This window comes from Thunnus thynnus, chromosome 11 (genome assembly GCF_963924715.1).
Source record: "Thunnus thynnus chromosome 11, fThuThy2.1, whole genome shotgun sequence".
Taxonomy (NCBI): Eukaryota; Metazoa; Chordata; class Actinopteri; order Scombriformes; family Scombridae; genus Thunnus; species Thunnus thynnus.
In genome coordinates this window covers 27047590-27065589 of record NC_089527.1, presented here as the reverse complement: position 1 = coordinate 27065589, position 18000 = coordinate 27047590, and the positions used below count along the sequence as shown (strand labels likewise).

General features: G+C 38.9%; 1 protein-coding gene across 3 annotated transcripts; it reads right to left on the bottom strand.

Moving 5' to 3' along the window:
- Positions 1-55: 55 nt before the first annotated feature.
- Positions 56-8456, bottom strand: rbm44 (RNA binding motif protein 44). 3 transcript variants are annotated; one of them, XM_067604229.1, is made up of 21 exons: positions 8325-8456; positions 7718-7865; positions 7303-7330; positions 7083-7189; positions 6640-6714; positions 6501-6555; positions 6368-6402; positions 5081-5298; positions 4798-4940; positions 3765-4395; positions 3628-3689; positions 3355-3528; positions 3029-3194; positions 2887-2921; positions 2698-2779; positions 2478-2601; positions 2279-2386; positions 2104-2171; positions 1833-1906; positions 1305-1527; positions 56-831 (listed from the first exon to the last, which is right to left on the bottom strand). In XM_067604229.1, the coding sequence occupies exons 1-21, from the start codon at positions 8346-8348 to the stop codon at positions 538-540; spliced, it is 2874 nt and encodes a 957-aa protein (XP_067460330.1). In that variant the 5' UTR covers positions 8349-8456; the 3' UTR covers positions 56-537. The 3 variants fall into 3 exon arrangements, with proteins under 3 accessions (XP_067460330.1, XP_067460331.1, XP_067460332.1); XM_067604230.1 differs by having other exon boundaries at positions 5087-5298; positions 8325-8455; XM_067604231.1 differs by lacking the exon at positions 8325-8456 and adding an exon at positions 8081-8256.
- Positions 8457-18000: the final 9544 nt, after the last annotated feature.

Sequence of the window (18000 nt, the reverse complement as noted above, 5' to 3'; positions counted from 1 at the left end):
CAGCTGTTGGCTCAGACACTGTGAGAGAGGCGAACATAGAGCTGAGGATAAAACCTTTTCATTTATATCCTTTTTATTTAGAGAGGACATAAAATACAAACAAAGCTGCTGCATTTACAACTGTATGCAGACATTAACACCACTTTAGATATCTATATATAAACTAATTTAACTGCAGAATAACTGGCAGAGGAGGGACTGAAACTTGAAATGTATCAACTTTTCAAGACACACAAAAAAACCCTTCATCAAATAACAAAAATAATCTGATGCTACCTGGAGTGAACACAAACATTATGGGAAACTGTAACAAAGTTTTTCGAACAGCTTTTTTAAAGAGCATCTTGACTTTCTTGGCAAAAGGCCAAAATAATTCTACCTCAGCTGAGGTTTACATTCACTTCCTTTTAGATTAATTGCTTCTCCCCTGTGTTTGGAATATATCAGTTGTAAAGAAAAACTTAAGCTGTTCTAACACATAACTTCCAACAAACCACTAAAAAAACAACAAAAACTCAAGCGTAAAGCACTGCTTCCTCATAACTGTGTGGCACTCGCTGGCCTGGTCAGAAGGTCGGACGTCATCTCCCTGATGGTCCTGAGGGGCAGGCCGCAGAGGATGCCCTGGTGCTTGGTCCTCAGTTCTATCAGAGCATCCACAATCCTCTGCCTCCTGATGTCTGGGTGGCGCTGTGTCAGCTGTGCCATCAGGGTATCGAAGCTGCCCATGGTGCCGTAGTGTTGGGGCACACAGGTTCCCTTTGCTGTGGGGGAGATGCAGACCACCTTCCTGTTCTTTAAACTGGAGCTAAGCGGAGGCTGAGTTATCAACTAGAGAGAAGACAGAACAGATTTTTCTTGACAAAAGAGCAGGAAGTTAAATCAATCCTATAGCATAAAAACTTGTAGAGTTATTTACATTTTCAGGATTATGTAAAATGAATAAACTAATCTTCAAGGCAACTATTTTATTTTAGCAACTTACAATTATTTTCATTATCAATTTATAAGCCCATTATTTTCTCAAAGAATCGTTTTGTTCATAAAATGTTGATGAAAAACAGACAAAGGTAATGTCTTCTTTGTTTAGTCTGACCAAGTCCAAAACCCACAGACATTCAAATTACTATCATATGACTAAGAAAATTAGCTAATAATGGTTGAAAAAAATATTACTACAATAGTCCTGATGCAAGATGCCAGAATTTTTACTTCATCTCCTCTTCCTGATCATTTCCACCAATGCTCATCAGTTTCTATATGGAGAGGTCGACATTAAGGACCTATACTCCTCATATTCTCACCTGTCTGTCAGTGCTGCTGGAGTCAGTCTTGGAGGTTTGTGGTTTGGTGGAGTCCTGTAAGGACTCAGGCTCACTGATGGAGGCTGAGGCCTGGCCTTGACTCCCTGCTGTGACCCTGTTGATGTGCTCCACATGTAAAGTATGGCCCTGCATGCTACAGCCATTCAGATCTGTCACCGCACCCTCTGCAGACTGATGGCCACTTACCATCACTATGGCAACTCTAGAGAAAGCAGCCAGTGAGACAGACAGTTGTTACACATAAATTTGACGATTTGGAAAGAGAATCGCTGTTGTGACATTTATTCTTGCAAATACGACAGCTGGATGAGGAGAATGACATAGATCACTGGACTTCACAGGAAATAAAACCTCACACATAGTCGAAACCGCAGCATATTATATATAAACACTGCTTAATGTAATAACTCATGAATCTAGAAGAAACAATAATGAAGGACAATCTGGTGATTTAATAAGTAATGTGTGTTACATTAGATGTTTTCACATAGCAGAGCAGAGGCTCACCTCAAATCATTCTTTAAAGTAGAGATGCTGACTTCAGAAGCATGGTATTTCTCAAACCACAGCATCACATCACTCTGGCAAAAACAAAGTTTTATTTAAAGCCTGCACTGCCCTCTGCTGGCTACAATACATAAAGGTTAGACAATCAACATTACAAAGGGAGAATTTTTATTTCCAATATCCCACATATATCAATATTTAACTAGATATGACTTCTTTGAGATGGTATTGTTGTTTTTTAGCCCTCAGAAGCAGAAATGTGTGGACTCACCTCAGTCACATTACTGGGTAGGTTGGAAACACACAGTATCGAGCTCTTGGTCTCCTCACTGGCTGATTCTGTGCTTACAACAACAGATTCACCAGGAGAGGATTTAACCAAATATAAATTCAAAGTGAGCACGTTTGCACCTGTAAGGCTTTAGCTACATCCACTGACTGCGTACCATCTCTCTTATCTTTTGACTCCTCTGAAATCTCGGCAGCTGCTGCAGGCTCCAGGTCTTCCTCAGCATCGTACCATGCCTCGCTCATGTTCAGCTCTTCGCATGCACCTGCAGCCCACAAAGAATGGCACACAACCGACTCAAACAACCACTTCCAGAGTAATAACTGAAAAAAAACTTGAAAGATGCTTTTGCTTACTTGTCTGCTTTTCTTCTGTCTTGCGTGCATTATTAGTCGCACCCCTTTCTTGGGGGACAAGAGTGACAGCTCTCCTGGATTTGCAGCTGTCCTTTATGAGCTGGTTTTGCTTCTGCTGACCATCCTGCAAAGAAATCAACCAAACACTGGCACTGTTCAATCTATCAGCTCAAGGACTTAGTTTTAACAGAACTCTTGACACCTCAGTCTGTCAGCACACCTGGCAGCCATTGCTGTTTTCACCATCAGAATATCCAGTTCCTTCACTTGGTGTTTTATGTTTCTGTGTCTGCTGAGAGTTCCTTCACACAAGATAAAATAATGTTACAGCATCCAGCAGGTCAAAGGCCAAGTCTGCTAAACCACTGAAAAGGAATAACATTTGACATTCATGCATGTGCCTACATACCAAGATGGAGCATTTCCCAGCACATCACCAATGATCTAAACAGGGACAACAGAATTAGACAATTATCAAATCTGTGGTTAAAATATTTGATATCACTACCAGTTTTAAATATGTGGAGATTACTGGGTTAGTAGAGTCTTACCTGGGCAGGGATGTAACTTGCTCCTTTGATTATCTTCTCAGAGTCAACAGAAAGAGGCTTAAGCTGCTCCAGAGGAACCCCTGCCAGGATCTTATCCCTCATCTGATTATAATCACATTCCAGATTTTGCAGAACAGTCACAATATTTGCAGGAGGGTCCTTTGGCCTACAGTGAGCGTAGAATGATACAATTATATACTAGTCACCAATTTTACATTACAAAAATCCATCTGGGTAAATCTATTAAATTAGAGTTTGACACCCATTAACTGTCTCGGTGGAAGAGCAACTTCTATACTGAAAGGAAAACACATGTCAAATCTGACCAATATAGATTCATGTCTCCATGCATTGGGGGAAGTTGTCCTCCCTCAGCAGAGGTATAGAAGAGTCTCCAGCAGTGCTGTCTACACATGCTGTACTGCAGAGCCAGGAGGCACAGCTCGGCTTGTTGAGCACGTTGGATACAGTCACATTCCTTTCTCAATTTGCAACCGGGACTGGACAAAAAAAATAAATAAAAAATATTAGTTCTAAAACTGTTGAAGAAATTTCTTGGGAACAAATCTAATCTCTGATGTTTTGGTTTGATATATCACCTTTTAGTTTTCTCTTTTTGCTCTTTTGGTTTCTCTTGAGCCGTCTTGAGTTTTGTAAATTCCTGAAATGTTATAACAGTCGCGTAATGTTTTGCTAGAAGCAACTCATAACATCAGTTCTCTGGTTTCAACCTTACCTCAGCAAGATAGTCCAGATCAGCCATGTGGACCTCAGTAATGACGTGCTTGTCAGCTGTTGCTGGATCCTCAGTTTGGGTGAAAGCTAACACACACTCAGTCAGCTCAGTGCCAACCATAACATCACAGGTAGGAACACAGGGCATAGGGGAGGTGTTCGTCTCTGCAGTGTTCATCTTCATAAGAGACTGATCAGCCTTCAGGGTCTCGCTGCCGGCTACAAGTGCTTCACTGTTCGCAGTGACTGAACCTGAGTGAACGCCACTGGCAGGTGCATTCTGACCTTCTCTGGGTAGACAGGCGAGGATACTCTGATCTTCCTCCATGATGCTATGGAAGTTGTCACTCTGATCTTCAAAGCTTGAGCTAGCTTGATCATCATCCACAGTGTACTCACTACCATAGACCATGTAATTCTGACACCCTTTGTTTGAGCAGTTGTCCTCTACTGGTTGCACAGGAATCTCCCTGGTGGAGGAGATTCCCTTGAAGGCCAAAAGAGAGTCGTCCTTTTCTGGCTCCGCTGCCTGGACAACGCTCTTGTCATAATACTCTGTGCCATCCATTCGGATACTATCCAAGCTGTAGTATTTAGAAGGAGACTCTTTCTCAATTGTTGACCATTCAGACCTGCAACATGAAACAGTGTTGCTCATATCAATATGAAATCATCTTACACAATGAGATCATCCATGTATATAAATAGACACCAGAGCTGTGAAATCAAGTTAAAACAAATGACATATCTTTTGTAGTAGGATGTGATTTACCCTGGTTCATCTAGATATTAGTGCTAAACTAGTTTTCACAGGGATGAATTACAATGACAGTTTATGATTTCCAGATAGACCAGTCAAAAGTTTGGACACAACTTCCAATTCACTTGAATGAGAAAGTGTGTTCAAACTTGTGACTGGTACTGTATGTATATGTAAAATGTAGATTAAAAAAAGAACGTAGGTGGGCATGGTTAAGCTTAAACTACAAGAAATAAATACATTACATGGTGTCAGGCATAATATGCATACTCACTGTAACTGACTGATTTCTGCACATGTGAAGTTAGGACTCTGGACTTGTGCCATTGAAATCTGGCTCCTGAGCTCAGGCTTTCCTCTCTGTCTGCATCTCTCCAGCTCCACGTCCAGAGAGAAGCTCGCCATGGCTGCTAGATCCTGGAAAAAACCCTGTATTATTCTTCTATTTGCCAAAAAAGGTAATCATACAGTATATTTACAACATGAAAACAGTTAAGGACTATACTGATATTATACCTTTCGCTACTCAATGCATACACAGAAAAAAAAGCTTATACCCTCACTTTGTGTGTCTTCTGATGGCTCTCTGTGATGGGGCAGTTGGAGGCTGTTTGGAAGCCATCTTGCAGGTGGACTATCTGTTTCTTGGGGCAGATTTCCTCATGTGGCTGTTTTTGTGATTGACCCCTGCTGTTGCTGCAGCCGAGCAGGGCTAAATTCTCCCTCAATTTGTTGGGAATCATTTCCTCCAACTCTAGATTTCTATGGGGCATTTCTTGAGAAGAGGAGCAAACAAACAGAACTGAAGAAGTACAAAACCCAAAAGGTATTCAGTCAACTATCATAGAAGACAAAGAAAAGTAGAAAATATTCCCATTTGAGGAGCTAAAACTCCTGAAAATCTGCCATTTTTGCTTTAAAAAAAAAGAAAAAAAAAGAAGAAAAAAAAATCCACAATCAAAATTGTTTGTGATTAAATTTGTGTTGATAGACTAATTGATTAAACAACTAATAATTTCAACTCTAATCTGATTCATCCAGGTAGTGCAATGTCAAGATGTAATGATTTATCTGCTGCACTGAAGATGTACACTTGTCATATAAGAGACAGAATTTGAACACAAGTTTTTGGGCTGTTTTTATACTGATGACTCACAACAGGACATGTAGCCTGGCTACCAGTTCATGCATCAATACCAGTGTTTCCTCTAGGTTGACTGCTTTGGTCGGGCGGGTTGGGGGAGGTGGGGGTGAACAGCCACACATTTCTCTGTTCTCTATTTCTATGTTTAGTGTCCCATTGTTGCTAACTTTGGTGCTAAACGCCCTTCACTTTTCCAGCACTTGGCCAAACAGCAGATGTGACTTTTTGTGGTCTTGACAAGCTGCAGCATTTATTAACTGACACACGGTAGCCTGTACTGTACATTTACTGCCATATTGACAGTTTACTGCCAACCTTTTCCTCTGCTCCGCTCACATTCACCGTCACTTTTCTGCCACTCGCTCTCTCATTCAACCACTCACTTGCTACGCACACACATTACGCACTGCCCTGTTCCTTAAAAGGAGCTACGCACAGAGGGTGACTCACAGAACAGCACTGCACAGAAGCTCCAAAATACTATTGATTTCTGCATGAATTGATATCTGGCGTTATTTCTGGCAATTAAAAAAACAAACAAACAAAAAAAATATTATATATATATATATAATCCCTTTACAGTCTGTTAGATGGTTTTGTCAAAACCAAACCAAACAAAGCAAAACATAAAACAAACAAATAAAATTTAAAAAAAACAATAAACGAACATCACTGGCAGTGCATGAGACTTGCATATTACCACATCTGCACTTTTTTGCTCCTGATGTTCCAGATCTGAGAACAAAACAGAATTTCAACAATGTATTACTGTAAAATGATGAAGCCTTGACTCATGTAATGTAGAGTAATCAATTCACTGCATTGAGACATACGTGTGCCTGTTGGATGTGATGGTTGGCTGGGCAGGACTGTTAACTCCAGTGTTATCTGCATTGGTTGTAAATGAAAATTGTCATTTTTTTCTTATTGAACATCTGCTAATAAAAGGTTATAGCAGCTTAACAGACTTACACTTCACATAAACATGATGCCTAGACAGTTCCAGGGCAGGATGTCTTTGCAGAAACTGGTATAAACCTCCATCATCTATGAGAAAGCAAAGCAATCAAATTTAAAACTTGACTGAAATAAAACTCACACTTCTGAAAACACACAAACCAAACACTTATTTTCATTTCATTGCTCATCCCCCCTCTCTTCTTTCTACCATTGCACTCCTATTAAAACCCACATTAGCAGTGCTCAATATTATCAATATGATATTATGCAACTGACTGTTTTTGTTTTATTTTGTTCTGTTATTTATTGTCTTCTGGCTGTAAACTTGTCATCAGCAGTTCAGGTTTTCACAACCTTAACATGATTTGTCCAGTTACTATTTAACTCTTCCTTTTTTTGAGTTAATGTGTGTATAACTCACATTATGTTTACCGTTTTGCACAACAGAAACAGACCTTGTATGATCTTTCTGTCCTCTGGAGACAAACCAAGATACCAGCCCAGCAGCTTTTGGTCAGTTAATGCAAGGTAGTGATGATCTTCCACCAAATCAAACACAGACCTGTAAGATGAACAATAGAACAATAGCAAAAGAACAATAGCCCTATAGGTTAGCAAATCAATTTTGTTATTCAAAGATATTTGTGCAGAGAGAGTGAAGATATAGCTCCATACCTGTCCAGAAAGAACTTTCTGTTCTCTTCTGTTGATGAAGAAACCAGTCAGATGAATGAATGAAATCTGGTCAATGTTTTGTGTTATTAATTGTTATTAATAACAAGGATAGGTTCACAATTTTTCATGTAAAGCAATAGTCAGGTAGGTGCCCATATGAACACTGGAACAGATATTTCTTACATTAATCATTCCTGTCCATACTGAGATTTCCTTCCGCAATCCACAGTCCTCACGTTACCGTGCAAAAATATAGCTAGTTATCCAAAAATTAGGCTAATCTTAAATTAATGAGGATTCCGCTGATTTAAATAAAGTAAATGGGTATAATGTTAGTCTTTTTTTAAAAGTGTGAAATCCCCTCTTGTGTAAACAGTCGTCTTGTTTAAGAGTGACAGTGTATTTGGGGACTTACTTGGACTTGGCTTTTCAATCACCGTATTGTAAAAACAGGGTATCACCCGCGAAGGCACCACCACGCCCGCATAGTCACCCGTAAAGTATGAGGGCCTGGAAACAGTCACCTCGTAGGGTAATGTGAGTGGACAGCAAGGCCACGCTGTCTGAAAAGCAGTCATGGGTTAAGTGTCCGAAAAAAGTCGTTTGAGATTTGAAATGAGCAGTCGTTGAAGTCGACAGAGTTAGCAACACAGTATGACCCCACTGAGACTCAAAAATGAACGTTAACAGTTAACGTTAGCTATGCTACACAACGGTTAGCTAACGTTATGCATAAAAGATAGCGCCAAACAAAAAACTAATGTTGAACGCTTGTTACCTGTAGTGTTATCATATACACTTAAATACACGTATTTACAAGAAAAGGCGAAAAAGAGACCAAATATCTGCCTTCTGTTTCTTTCAGTTTCAATGAGTTTACCCCTTTAGACGTGGTGGTGAACTAACGTTAACTAGCAATCTGCATGATGCCTCGCAAATCTGCCAAGTTGTTTTATTAGTAACAACAGAACCTTATTTTAAGGGTCTGTTCACCCAAACTACAAAGAAAAAACAATTCTCACTTCTGTTGAGTGGTATCTAGCCATGCAGCAGGTAGACTTGGCTTAGTTTGCCAACGTTTGGGGATAGCCGCCTCAGAGATGTTTGCCTCTAATACGGTACCTGTTACAATGGATGTGTATATTTGTAGGGCTCACACTTACGCTATTTAAACACATCTTCATAGAAACACTCCCTGTTAACCGGGGGTGTATTCATCAGCATCGCTAACGAAATCTGCGCTTAATTGAAAAAGTTCGGTTTGAATTAACGTCGATTTTCAATTAAGGTTCAAGCCGTTCAATTAACGCAATTTAGCAACTTAGAATAGGTTAGATGATTGTAGTAAAAACGCTGATTAGATGGTTGTAAAAGTCGAAGTATGGCTATTTTGCTGGATGGCAAAGTAGCAGAGTCTCTCAGACTGAATAGACTGTAATGACCAAACTGAATGGATGTTTTAAGTCATCAATGAATGGTTGTCGCTAATGTGATGCCTATTATCACTGATCACTAACACAGCGCACATGTAGAGATGATCAAGGTTTATGGTTTTATTTTAGTTGTTTTTGTCAGTTTGTCATATTAACTGCGTCACTCTTCTTTTCCTTCAGTTCTCTGGATTCAGACACTGCAGCAGCGCCCCTGAACGCCCCCTATAGAGCGATCGGACAGCGACACCCAGACGCAGCTTGGTGCAACTACAGCTACAAAAACAAAACAGAGCCAAGTCACAGTTCATTTTGTTTTTATTTCACGCCTGCTTTGACAATATAAACGCAAATAACGCCAATAAAGCCCCTTTGAATTGAACATTGAATTGATAGAGAGGGAATACAGGATTGTGCACGAATGTCCCTGTTCCTAAAAGAAATTTATCAAAAACACAATTAGTTTTAATTGCCAGTTAATTTACATATATGTACAGTTGATTATATATATATATATATACAGACGGATGACAAAGAAGAAGAGAATCAATGCCAAGGCTGAGGAACACCATTCTTTCAACAGATATTCCCTCATTTAGTGTTTTGGTGATGGTGGTGGAGAGCACTGTCTAACACGTCAGTTCAAAATCTCTCATAGGTGTTCAATTGGGTTGAGATCTGGTGACTGTGAAGGTCATAGCATATGATTCACATCATTTTCACACTCATCAAACCATTCAGTGACCCCTTGTGTCCTGTGAATTGGGGCATTGTCTTCCTGGAAGAGACCACTCCCATCAGGATAGAAATGTTTCATCATAGGATAAAGGTGATGACTCAGAACAACTTTGTATTGATTTGCAGTGACCCTTCCCTCTGAGGGGACAAGTGGACCCAAACCATGTCAGCAAACTGCCCCCCACAGCATAACAGAGCCACCAGATCCCCTCACTGTAGGGGTCAAGCATTCAGACCTGTACCAGTTTTTCCTTCAATTTGTCACCCGTCTGTATATATATATATTTCTACACATACATCTCATTACCTTTAAAACATATAAAAATGTCTTTATTCTGAAATGGGATTGTTTGCCCAGTTTTCCCTCTTATATAATGCTGAACATCCACCAAAAATATTCTGGTATACACACAGTGATAAAACGAATTGCGAGAATATTCAATACTAACTCTAAATCTCTCTAATGTCTTTTTTGCTGGATATATCTGATGCAAAATTTTATCACCTTTATCTTTATTACTAAGACAAAATTTGTGCCTTACTAGCCAAATTTTCTGCCAATCAATTTCTCCATAAAGCAAAGCCCAAAAGAATCTTCCTGAGTTACAGCTTGTATGTAATTCCTGATGTATTAATTCAAGCATTCATTCTTGGTAATGTGATCTTCCCCAAGGAATAAACACTATTAAATGGATCTATCAATGACGCCTCAATTACTGAACCTCTAAGAAGCTGCAGCACAGCCCTTGGCAAAGCATCAAAAACCACTGCATACTTACATCCATGAGATAGACCCTTCTCCCCAGAACAGTTGAATGTTGCAAAAAGATGCGAAAATTAGAGTGGTGATCTTCTAAGCAGTGGAACAAACCCTGCTGATGGAACTCTATGAAAAATATAAAGGAGTCATCACATACACATGAAGTTGTAATTGCTTTTTCAGTAGAAGGCCGCAGTTAGTATTGTGATATTTTTTTCCAAAGAAGTTAATCATGTAGACATATGGCAAACTAAGAATGAGGTAGATATTCAAAGAAACAAAGACTTTCAAAAAGCACACATTAAAGTCACTCAGCACGACACAAATTTATGAAAGGAGTGGAGCAGAGTTACAGTGAGAGCAGTAGGCAAACATTTTTAATCCGAGAGACCATGCTGAGAGAGGCTGATCCATATTCCTCCTCATTACAAGCTTATTTACAAGACGAGATTATATGTGGCAACAAGATCAACTTACATTACTGTAAAAATAAGAAATAATGAAATATGTGGCTGCACAACTGAGATTATTGTTCTAAGTGAATTTTGCATTATTTGATCAGTCTATCTGAGGATGTATAAGAGCGTTTCCAAAGGATGTTATAACCTGCCACACCTCCATCCTTTGAGTTAGCGTTCATCTGATATTTTCCACTTAGAATAAATTGATTTTAACATGGAGTGATTTAAAATGGCTGGCACAAAATTGCAAGTGAAGCAGGCTGCGACATCAGCATTTTATGTCCTCCCTGGTTATCAAACTGTTTAGCTAGATTGAAGTCACCAACCAGTGCATGTTAATATTAATTCAAGCCAAATTCAATATACGGCGAGAGTTGCTCTCATCTAAAGCAAAACCCAGAGAACCAAAAGGTTCAGATCACTGATTGTCTCTGTCTTAGTAGGGGAACCCATTAAGCAGAATATGAAAATGAGTGTGGTAAAAGGACAGAAGCCAACAGAAGAAGGGTTTTTTGTTGCCAAAACCCAAATTGTTTTTTATTCACATTCTAAGCAATAAAAAATAAATACATGTCCAGCAGGGGGCTCTTTCAACTCACAACTGAAGTAAGTGGCACTGCATTTGATTTAACACCTCTCTAAAATTAGACCAACTCACACTGATAAAATTGAGTAGAGATAAAAACCAAGACAGCATGCTGAGAGAAAATATTTTAAAAAGTCCTCTGTAACTACAGAGTGAGAAGTGAGTTATTATTTACATGTATAAGAGAAGCATGATGACTTTCTGTGATGTGAGACATGAAGTAAAAAAGGTGTCAAACAGATCTGAAGGATGAAATACAGACAGAATCAAAGTTCTTAATGTCAGAAAATGTCAAGTACACCCACATAACTGTTCAAACATTAACCACAGTAGGACACCTTTAAGTCCAACTCATTAACTAATTAAACAACACTCAAAATGAAAAGCTCAAGGAAAGTAATATAGGCCAATTATCTACTTATATAGAACTTTGATTTATTTTTATTGTTTTGTGTGATTAAAAAGTTTAGGCTATTGTTCAGAGAAGAAATTGGATATTTCCTTTAAAATCGTCAATTAGGGGATGACCATAGACTGTAAAAAAATATAATAGACATAGCCACTATGACATCACTCACTGGTGTGTGGACTCTATGGGTGTATCATGAGAGCTGGAGATCGGGTCAAAAGTGGCACCGATTTAGTCCAATAAGAATTGCTTGGCTTGGTTTATCCTGCAGGGCCCATAGACTTTACATTGTGATGACGTCACTGATTTTTAAATCGTTTTTCTCGGATCGAAGAAAGTTTTACAAATACAATACCTCCATGGATCAAAAATTCATAATAGAAAGAGACCTAATTGACCTAGTTTGCAGTTCAAGGTGTCCTGTCAACAGTTTTACAGATGTCTCTTTTACAAATTTTTTTTACAAATGCTTTTTGGGCCACAGGGGTATATTCTCACTGCAATAGGCCACTGGGAAAAATTGGTTGCAAGGCTGAGCGGCGGCACCGTGTTGAGCTCTTGTAATACACCCATGGTGGACTCCCGTTTTGAAGCCTCGAGTTTGCATTTTGACTGTTGCCACCTTGGATTTTTGGAGCCAGAAGTGACCATATTTGGATGAGAGGGTGGAGCTGACCCTAATGCTAGCTGCTAGCTTGGTTGGCACAATACATTTACAGTCTATGGTTAACGGTGATAAAGTTAATGCTAATTTTCACTAGCAAAAACAGGCTTAAAACCATTAAAGCAAAATATACGTACCGGAAAACTGACCAGCTGACTCCTTGGAGGGTCTTTTAGTACAACCAAATGCCAAAAAAGACTTTTTTAGGTGACCAAAATGTTACATTTAACTTTCATGAACTGAAAATACAGCTATGGCTACGCCTATACTCTGTGAATCTGGGGTTACGTTATGCTTACGTTACCTAACTAATGTTGTTGGTGTGGTAGTGACTTGTCAATCACAACATAGCCACACCCTGAAGCATACTCTGCTTTATCATCTATTTTACTCTAAATTGGACCATAATTTACAAAATGAACATCATGATGTATTGAAGAAGACTTGAAACTAATGATTGAGACCATAAACTCATTAGGAATGTGTTTACTGAGGTAACGAATCAATTGAGAATGCAGGTTTAAGTCACTACGCATTGGCTTCACTTTGGTTAGGTTTAGGCATGAGTATCAGGGTCAGAACCATCCAGAGACAGTAGGGGTGGGTCTTTGCAGAATGCAGGTGAGAAAAAAAATAACACGAAAAAACACTTGGCAGAGCTGTCTTTTGGGATTCTGTTTCTGCCTGTTGGAAATGCTTTGAAACACAGCTAAATTAAGCTTGACACATGAATGTATTATAAGAGTTGGATACCAGACTGAAAATGGCGCCCATTCAGTCCAATCAGAATTGCTCGCCTGGTGCATATGCCAAAAAAGTTTCTCACTTCCGGGTTTGCTTTCGCGTTGTGTGGCCCACTGAATATGCGCAGTGGTGTTTCCCCCGCTGGCCCCACCTGCAAGCTCCCGCACGGCCCATAGACTTTACATTGTGATGATGTCAAATCGCCTTTCTCAATTTGAGGAAAGTTTTACAAATATAAAACTTCTATAGATCAAAAATTCATAATAGAAAGAATCATAAATGACTTTGTTTACAGTTGTAGGTGTCCAGTCAACAGTTTTACACACATCTCTTTTATAATGGTGGTTTATGAGGATAATGCTTTTTTCACTACAATACCGCAAGTGGCCACAGGGAAAAATTGGCTGCAAGGCTGAGTGGTGGCGCCATATCCAGCTCTTATTATACAACCATGGCTTGACAGTTAATCCGCTATGGAGAAGGCTAGTTCAGTGGTATCAGTTATCCTGGATACTGAGCAGGAAATCTTATGAACCAATCACAATGTTTGTTTACAAATACTGAAAACCCCTGCATCACATACATACAATTTAATGGCGTGGAGCAAAAATACATGTCAGTTTAAGCAAGTTAAGAAGTAAACAAAGAAGCGTATAAATAAGTATAAGCAGTAAGTAGTAAAAGAAATTAAAAGTAAGCATAAGAAAGTATAAACGAGTAAAGCAATGGTAAGGCAGCGTCCCAACATGACACAGGCAGTCACCAGTTAACCTGACCAGCGGTGAGATGTCGCTGTTGGGTAGATGTGCTTTATCAAAGATGCTATCAAAGCAACACTGTACTTAAAATAGAATACCCCCTGGTTAAAATCTTGCTGTAAACAGTTTTCAGATTATTCAGTGAAAGTTCCCACACAAACTGTAATGCATGAATATAAGTTTGTCATTGCCAGGAGAACCGACAAAATTTAATTCACTTTCATTTTATTACAGTGGAGAAATCTCATAGACAGACATCCAAAACCTCAGCCAATCGTTGAAAACAAACCAAATTACCAACCAAAACAACAAACACTTGACAATAACAAAAACAAGGTTTCCAGCCAGATGGTGGCGCTACAGGGAGCAGTTAGCAGATAGAGTGCAGTCCTGCATGTTTTCTCCCATCCATTATTATCATGTCTTCCTCGTGTTTTCTCAGCCACGTGCAGAAAAAATTCAATAATTTGTGGTACTCCAGCTGCTCAAAGTGCCCCATCTACATTTAACCACAATGCCATGAGAAGCTTGCACCATATTCAAAACTGGCATCAAATCTCTGGTCACATTCATAATCTTGTTTACATATGTGTTGATCGTAAAGTTCCTAATATAAACAACATTTTTGCTCATATTTATTCACATTTTTTGGCTGTGTCTATGTAAATAACATTTAACATATGAGAGTAACTATTAAAAAAAACAAACAAATGTAAATATATATGAAAAAATATATAAATATATGTAAAGCAAATATATTTCAATGTAGGTTTCTTAAAAGTATAATTTTGGTGTCAGTCCTGACCCTCAGGTATGATATCTGCTGTAGTACAGTTTAGAAAATCTCATTATAGCACGCTTCCCTGTCAGGCAATCTAAAACATTTATAACTTTTTCACAGTCTGGTTTAGGATTTTCTTCTCATAACCAAAGACAAAACATGTTTATAAATAATGTATAATGTACATTAATTAGCCCAAATGATTAATAGTTCCTTCTCTGTTTCCCTGCTCTCGTATCCACCAGGCAGGGGAAACCCTCTTCCCATTTAACTAAAAATATAATTTACCAGAATATTAAATAGCACCAGGGTCAATAACACATACCTGCTGTTTTCAATATTTTCATAATGCCAGCTTAATACAATCATCTTTATCAAAATGATATTGTCAAACATGAACTGATTCTCATTAAAACAACATATATAATGGTAAGCACACTCACATAATGTACAGGGATCCTGCTGTTGTTGTTCTCTCCCATCAGCAGCAGGGAGGACAATTATATAATTTTGACGTCAGCATGTTTCAAATCCACAGAACTCAATATAGTGATGGTATTGTTATGCCACCAGGACATATTCATATCCCAATCTAGTAAGTGCTACATTTTATTTTGTTCAGTTCAAGTCAGTTGAGTGCTTTCATTGTCCCGGTGTGGAAATTCAATGTGCAGCTGAAGAGTGAAAAGCACATATAACAACAGCTCCAATTCTCAACTCCCACACTACACCTACGATTTCCAGGAAAAAAGGAAAGACAAAGAAAGCTGCTGCCTCTTCAGCTGCAGTATGTTCATCCATTGCAGCGTGTCATTTAGAGTTATGGAACTCTTACAGGACAACAGATGTTTTACTGTTGTGTTTTTGTGTTGTTAAGCCAGCAAACTAGCTACGTAGGAAGTAACTGGCCTGATGGCTTGTTTTTGGCGCTATAATCAGCCACACATGATATACATATCAAAAAGTCCTTATCACTCCAATGAAACTGAAATCAACAAAAATGACAAAAAAAAGATCTTAAATGTTAGGTTGGATTGTTTATCATAATTATCAGCTGTAAGGAGAAGCTATTGTTTGCTGTTAGGACAGCCAACACAACACATGCTACACTGTTGCAAGCTGAAATAAGTGTGACAGCTGTTAAACCCATTCAAAAGAGTTACAAAAACTTATACTTGGCTGATGAAATTATTCATTGTTTAAAAACAGACCATTGTATGTTCACTTCTGTACCACTGACATTTAGCTGGAAATAATGTATTTTATGATATACATCCAATCTTAAAACCCGGATACTGATAGCCTATTAACTATACTGAAGTAGTTGTCAACTCTTTTATCACCTCGTACATGCTGGTCTCAAAACAATCTCACCACAAGGTCCATTTAGTAGCTGTTTCAAGGAAGAGGAAGTGGAGTGTAGCAAGGAATTCATTGAATACTCAAGAAACGTTCAGTCTCAACTTTTAAGCTACCATGGATGAGAAGTCCTTGAAGTCCTTTGAATAAATGGAAATTTGAACTTCAACAGTCCCTGCTGAGGAAGATTTCGTGATATGATGGAAAGCTCCAGAACAGCTACTAAATTGACCTTCTTGGACTGTTTTGTCTAGAGCCGCAACAGTTAGTTGATTAGTCAATTAGTTGCCAACTATTCAATTAATCACCAACTATTTTGATTCAGAAATTCTCTGATTCCAGCATCTCAAATGTGAATATTTTCTGGTTTCTTTAGTCCTCTATGACAGTAAACAAAATATCTTTGGCCTGTGGACTGTTAGTCAGAACAAAACAAGACATTTGAGGATGTTATGTCGGGCTTTGGGAAACAGTGATCAACATTTTTCACCTTTTTCTGACATTTTATAGACCAAACAACTGCTCACCTCAGCATAGATCTTTTACATTCTCTCTTTTTTATTAGTATGTTCTTGAAAAAATCCCACAGGTATTGTGATCATAATCCATTGAAACCAGATAGGTAATGCCAGAAGAAAACCAGCTCATTAAAAAATGGTTTCCATGAGTAATGCTCAGCAGCGCTGATGAAATATTTTGGTGCAGCTGTCACCTCTGACACATCAGCTCTTTCCAAATGAGCTCAAAGTGCCTGCTGGAGAGAATAGCTGAACTCAAAATGAGATTAGATAATCTAATTTTTCAAGTCATATGTTCTATAATTATATTCTGTAAGCTAAATGGTGGTGTGCCAGACTTATTGTTGTCTTGTTATGGATACTGGACACCTTGGTTCTTGTGCTCTAGTAGGAAAGGTAGCCGTCCACTAGAGGGCAGAGATGGTTTGTGTAAAATAAATATGAAAGGGAGCTTGTGGGTGGCGTGTGTGTTTGTGTACATGTTTGTGAGAAATCAGTTATGTAACACTGTTTTAGCACCAACATCTCACCATGGTAATTAGGACTGTGCAAACACAACGTGTTGGCCAAATAATGTGAACGATTTGTGCTGCTCCCTTCCTTGCAGCATGACCCATATTTCTCAGTAGTCGTAGGCAGAACAGAGTAGTTCACGCTCTTAAACTATAGTGGGAGGCTTGTGTGTGTGTGTGTGTGTGTGTGTGTGTGTGTGTGTGTGTGTATTGCCACACTGAGTGCCTGCCATGGTCTGAAGATTCAAAGCAGAAACCACATTACGCTTGAGCTGCTGTGGCTTGTATCTGGATCAATAATTTACTTGGAAGTAGCTAGTGGTCATGTGGCATAATGTATGTTGATGGACGACCCATTTGGTTTGTCCACTTTTCTCCCTGCACAAGCCCAGTGCCATGTATCAAGCTCGCTGTAATAGTGTATGTATTGATTTAGTGTGATGTTTATGATGCAGCCTTGTTTATTTCATACATTTGGAGCCCTAAATCACCTCTCTAACATGTATATGTTCTGTCCATACCTCACTGTTAACCTTTGGCAGGTCAACAAGTGGCACTCTGCAAGGAGGAGGTTTTCTGTATAGATGATAGCTGTTTCCATGGCAACGTAATGTTTTCACAGCTTCACTTGCTCGTGTTAAATGGATCAGGACCATTATACTGGGCTCATGGCTTAATCTTGAGGATAGCAAGTCTGTAGTAGAAGGAAGGAAAGTATACAGAGCAAGATAGGAAGATGGGAGGTGGTGATTTTTGCAATGCTTGTAGCATGGCTTTAGGGATGCCAATGTCTGCCTGTCAGTCAGTCCACCACTTTGGTCCAGACTGGCCACCTAAGGCCACAGTCAGATTGAAATGTATCATTAGCTGCAGCTAATTGTGGTATGAACTCCACTTTTTATAAATAAAGGTTGCAAAAAACACATACTGAACATATGACAACAAAAATATTAATGCCAGTCTATTTACTAGGTCCAT

What these genes read in the sequence shown, in the direction of transcription:
- rbm44 (XM_067604229.1), bottom strand. Translation starts at nt 8,348, where the DNA reads ATGGCTAGATACCACTCAACAGAA. An exon ending in GATTGAAAAGCCAAGTCCAA is followed by an intron (nt 7,331 to 7,717) that starts GTAAGTCCCCAA and finishes CTTCATCAACAG; the next exon opens with AAGAGAACAGAAAGTTCTTT. An exon ending in GGACAGAAAGATCATACAAG is followed by an intron (nt 6,715 to 7,082) that starts GTCTGTTTCTGT and finishes GCTTTCTCATAG; the next exon opens with ATGATGGAGGTTTATACCAG.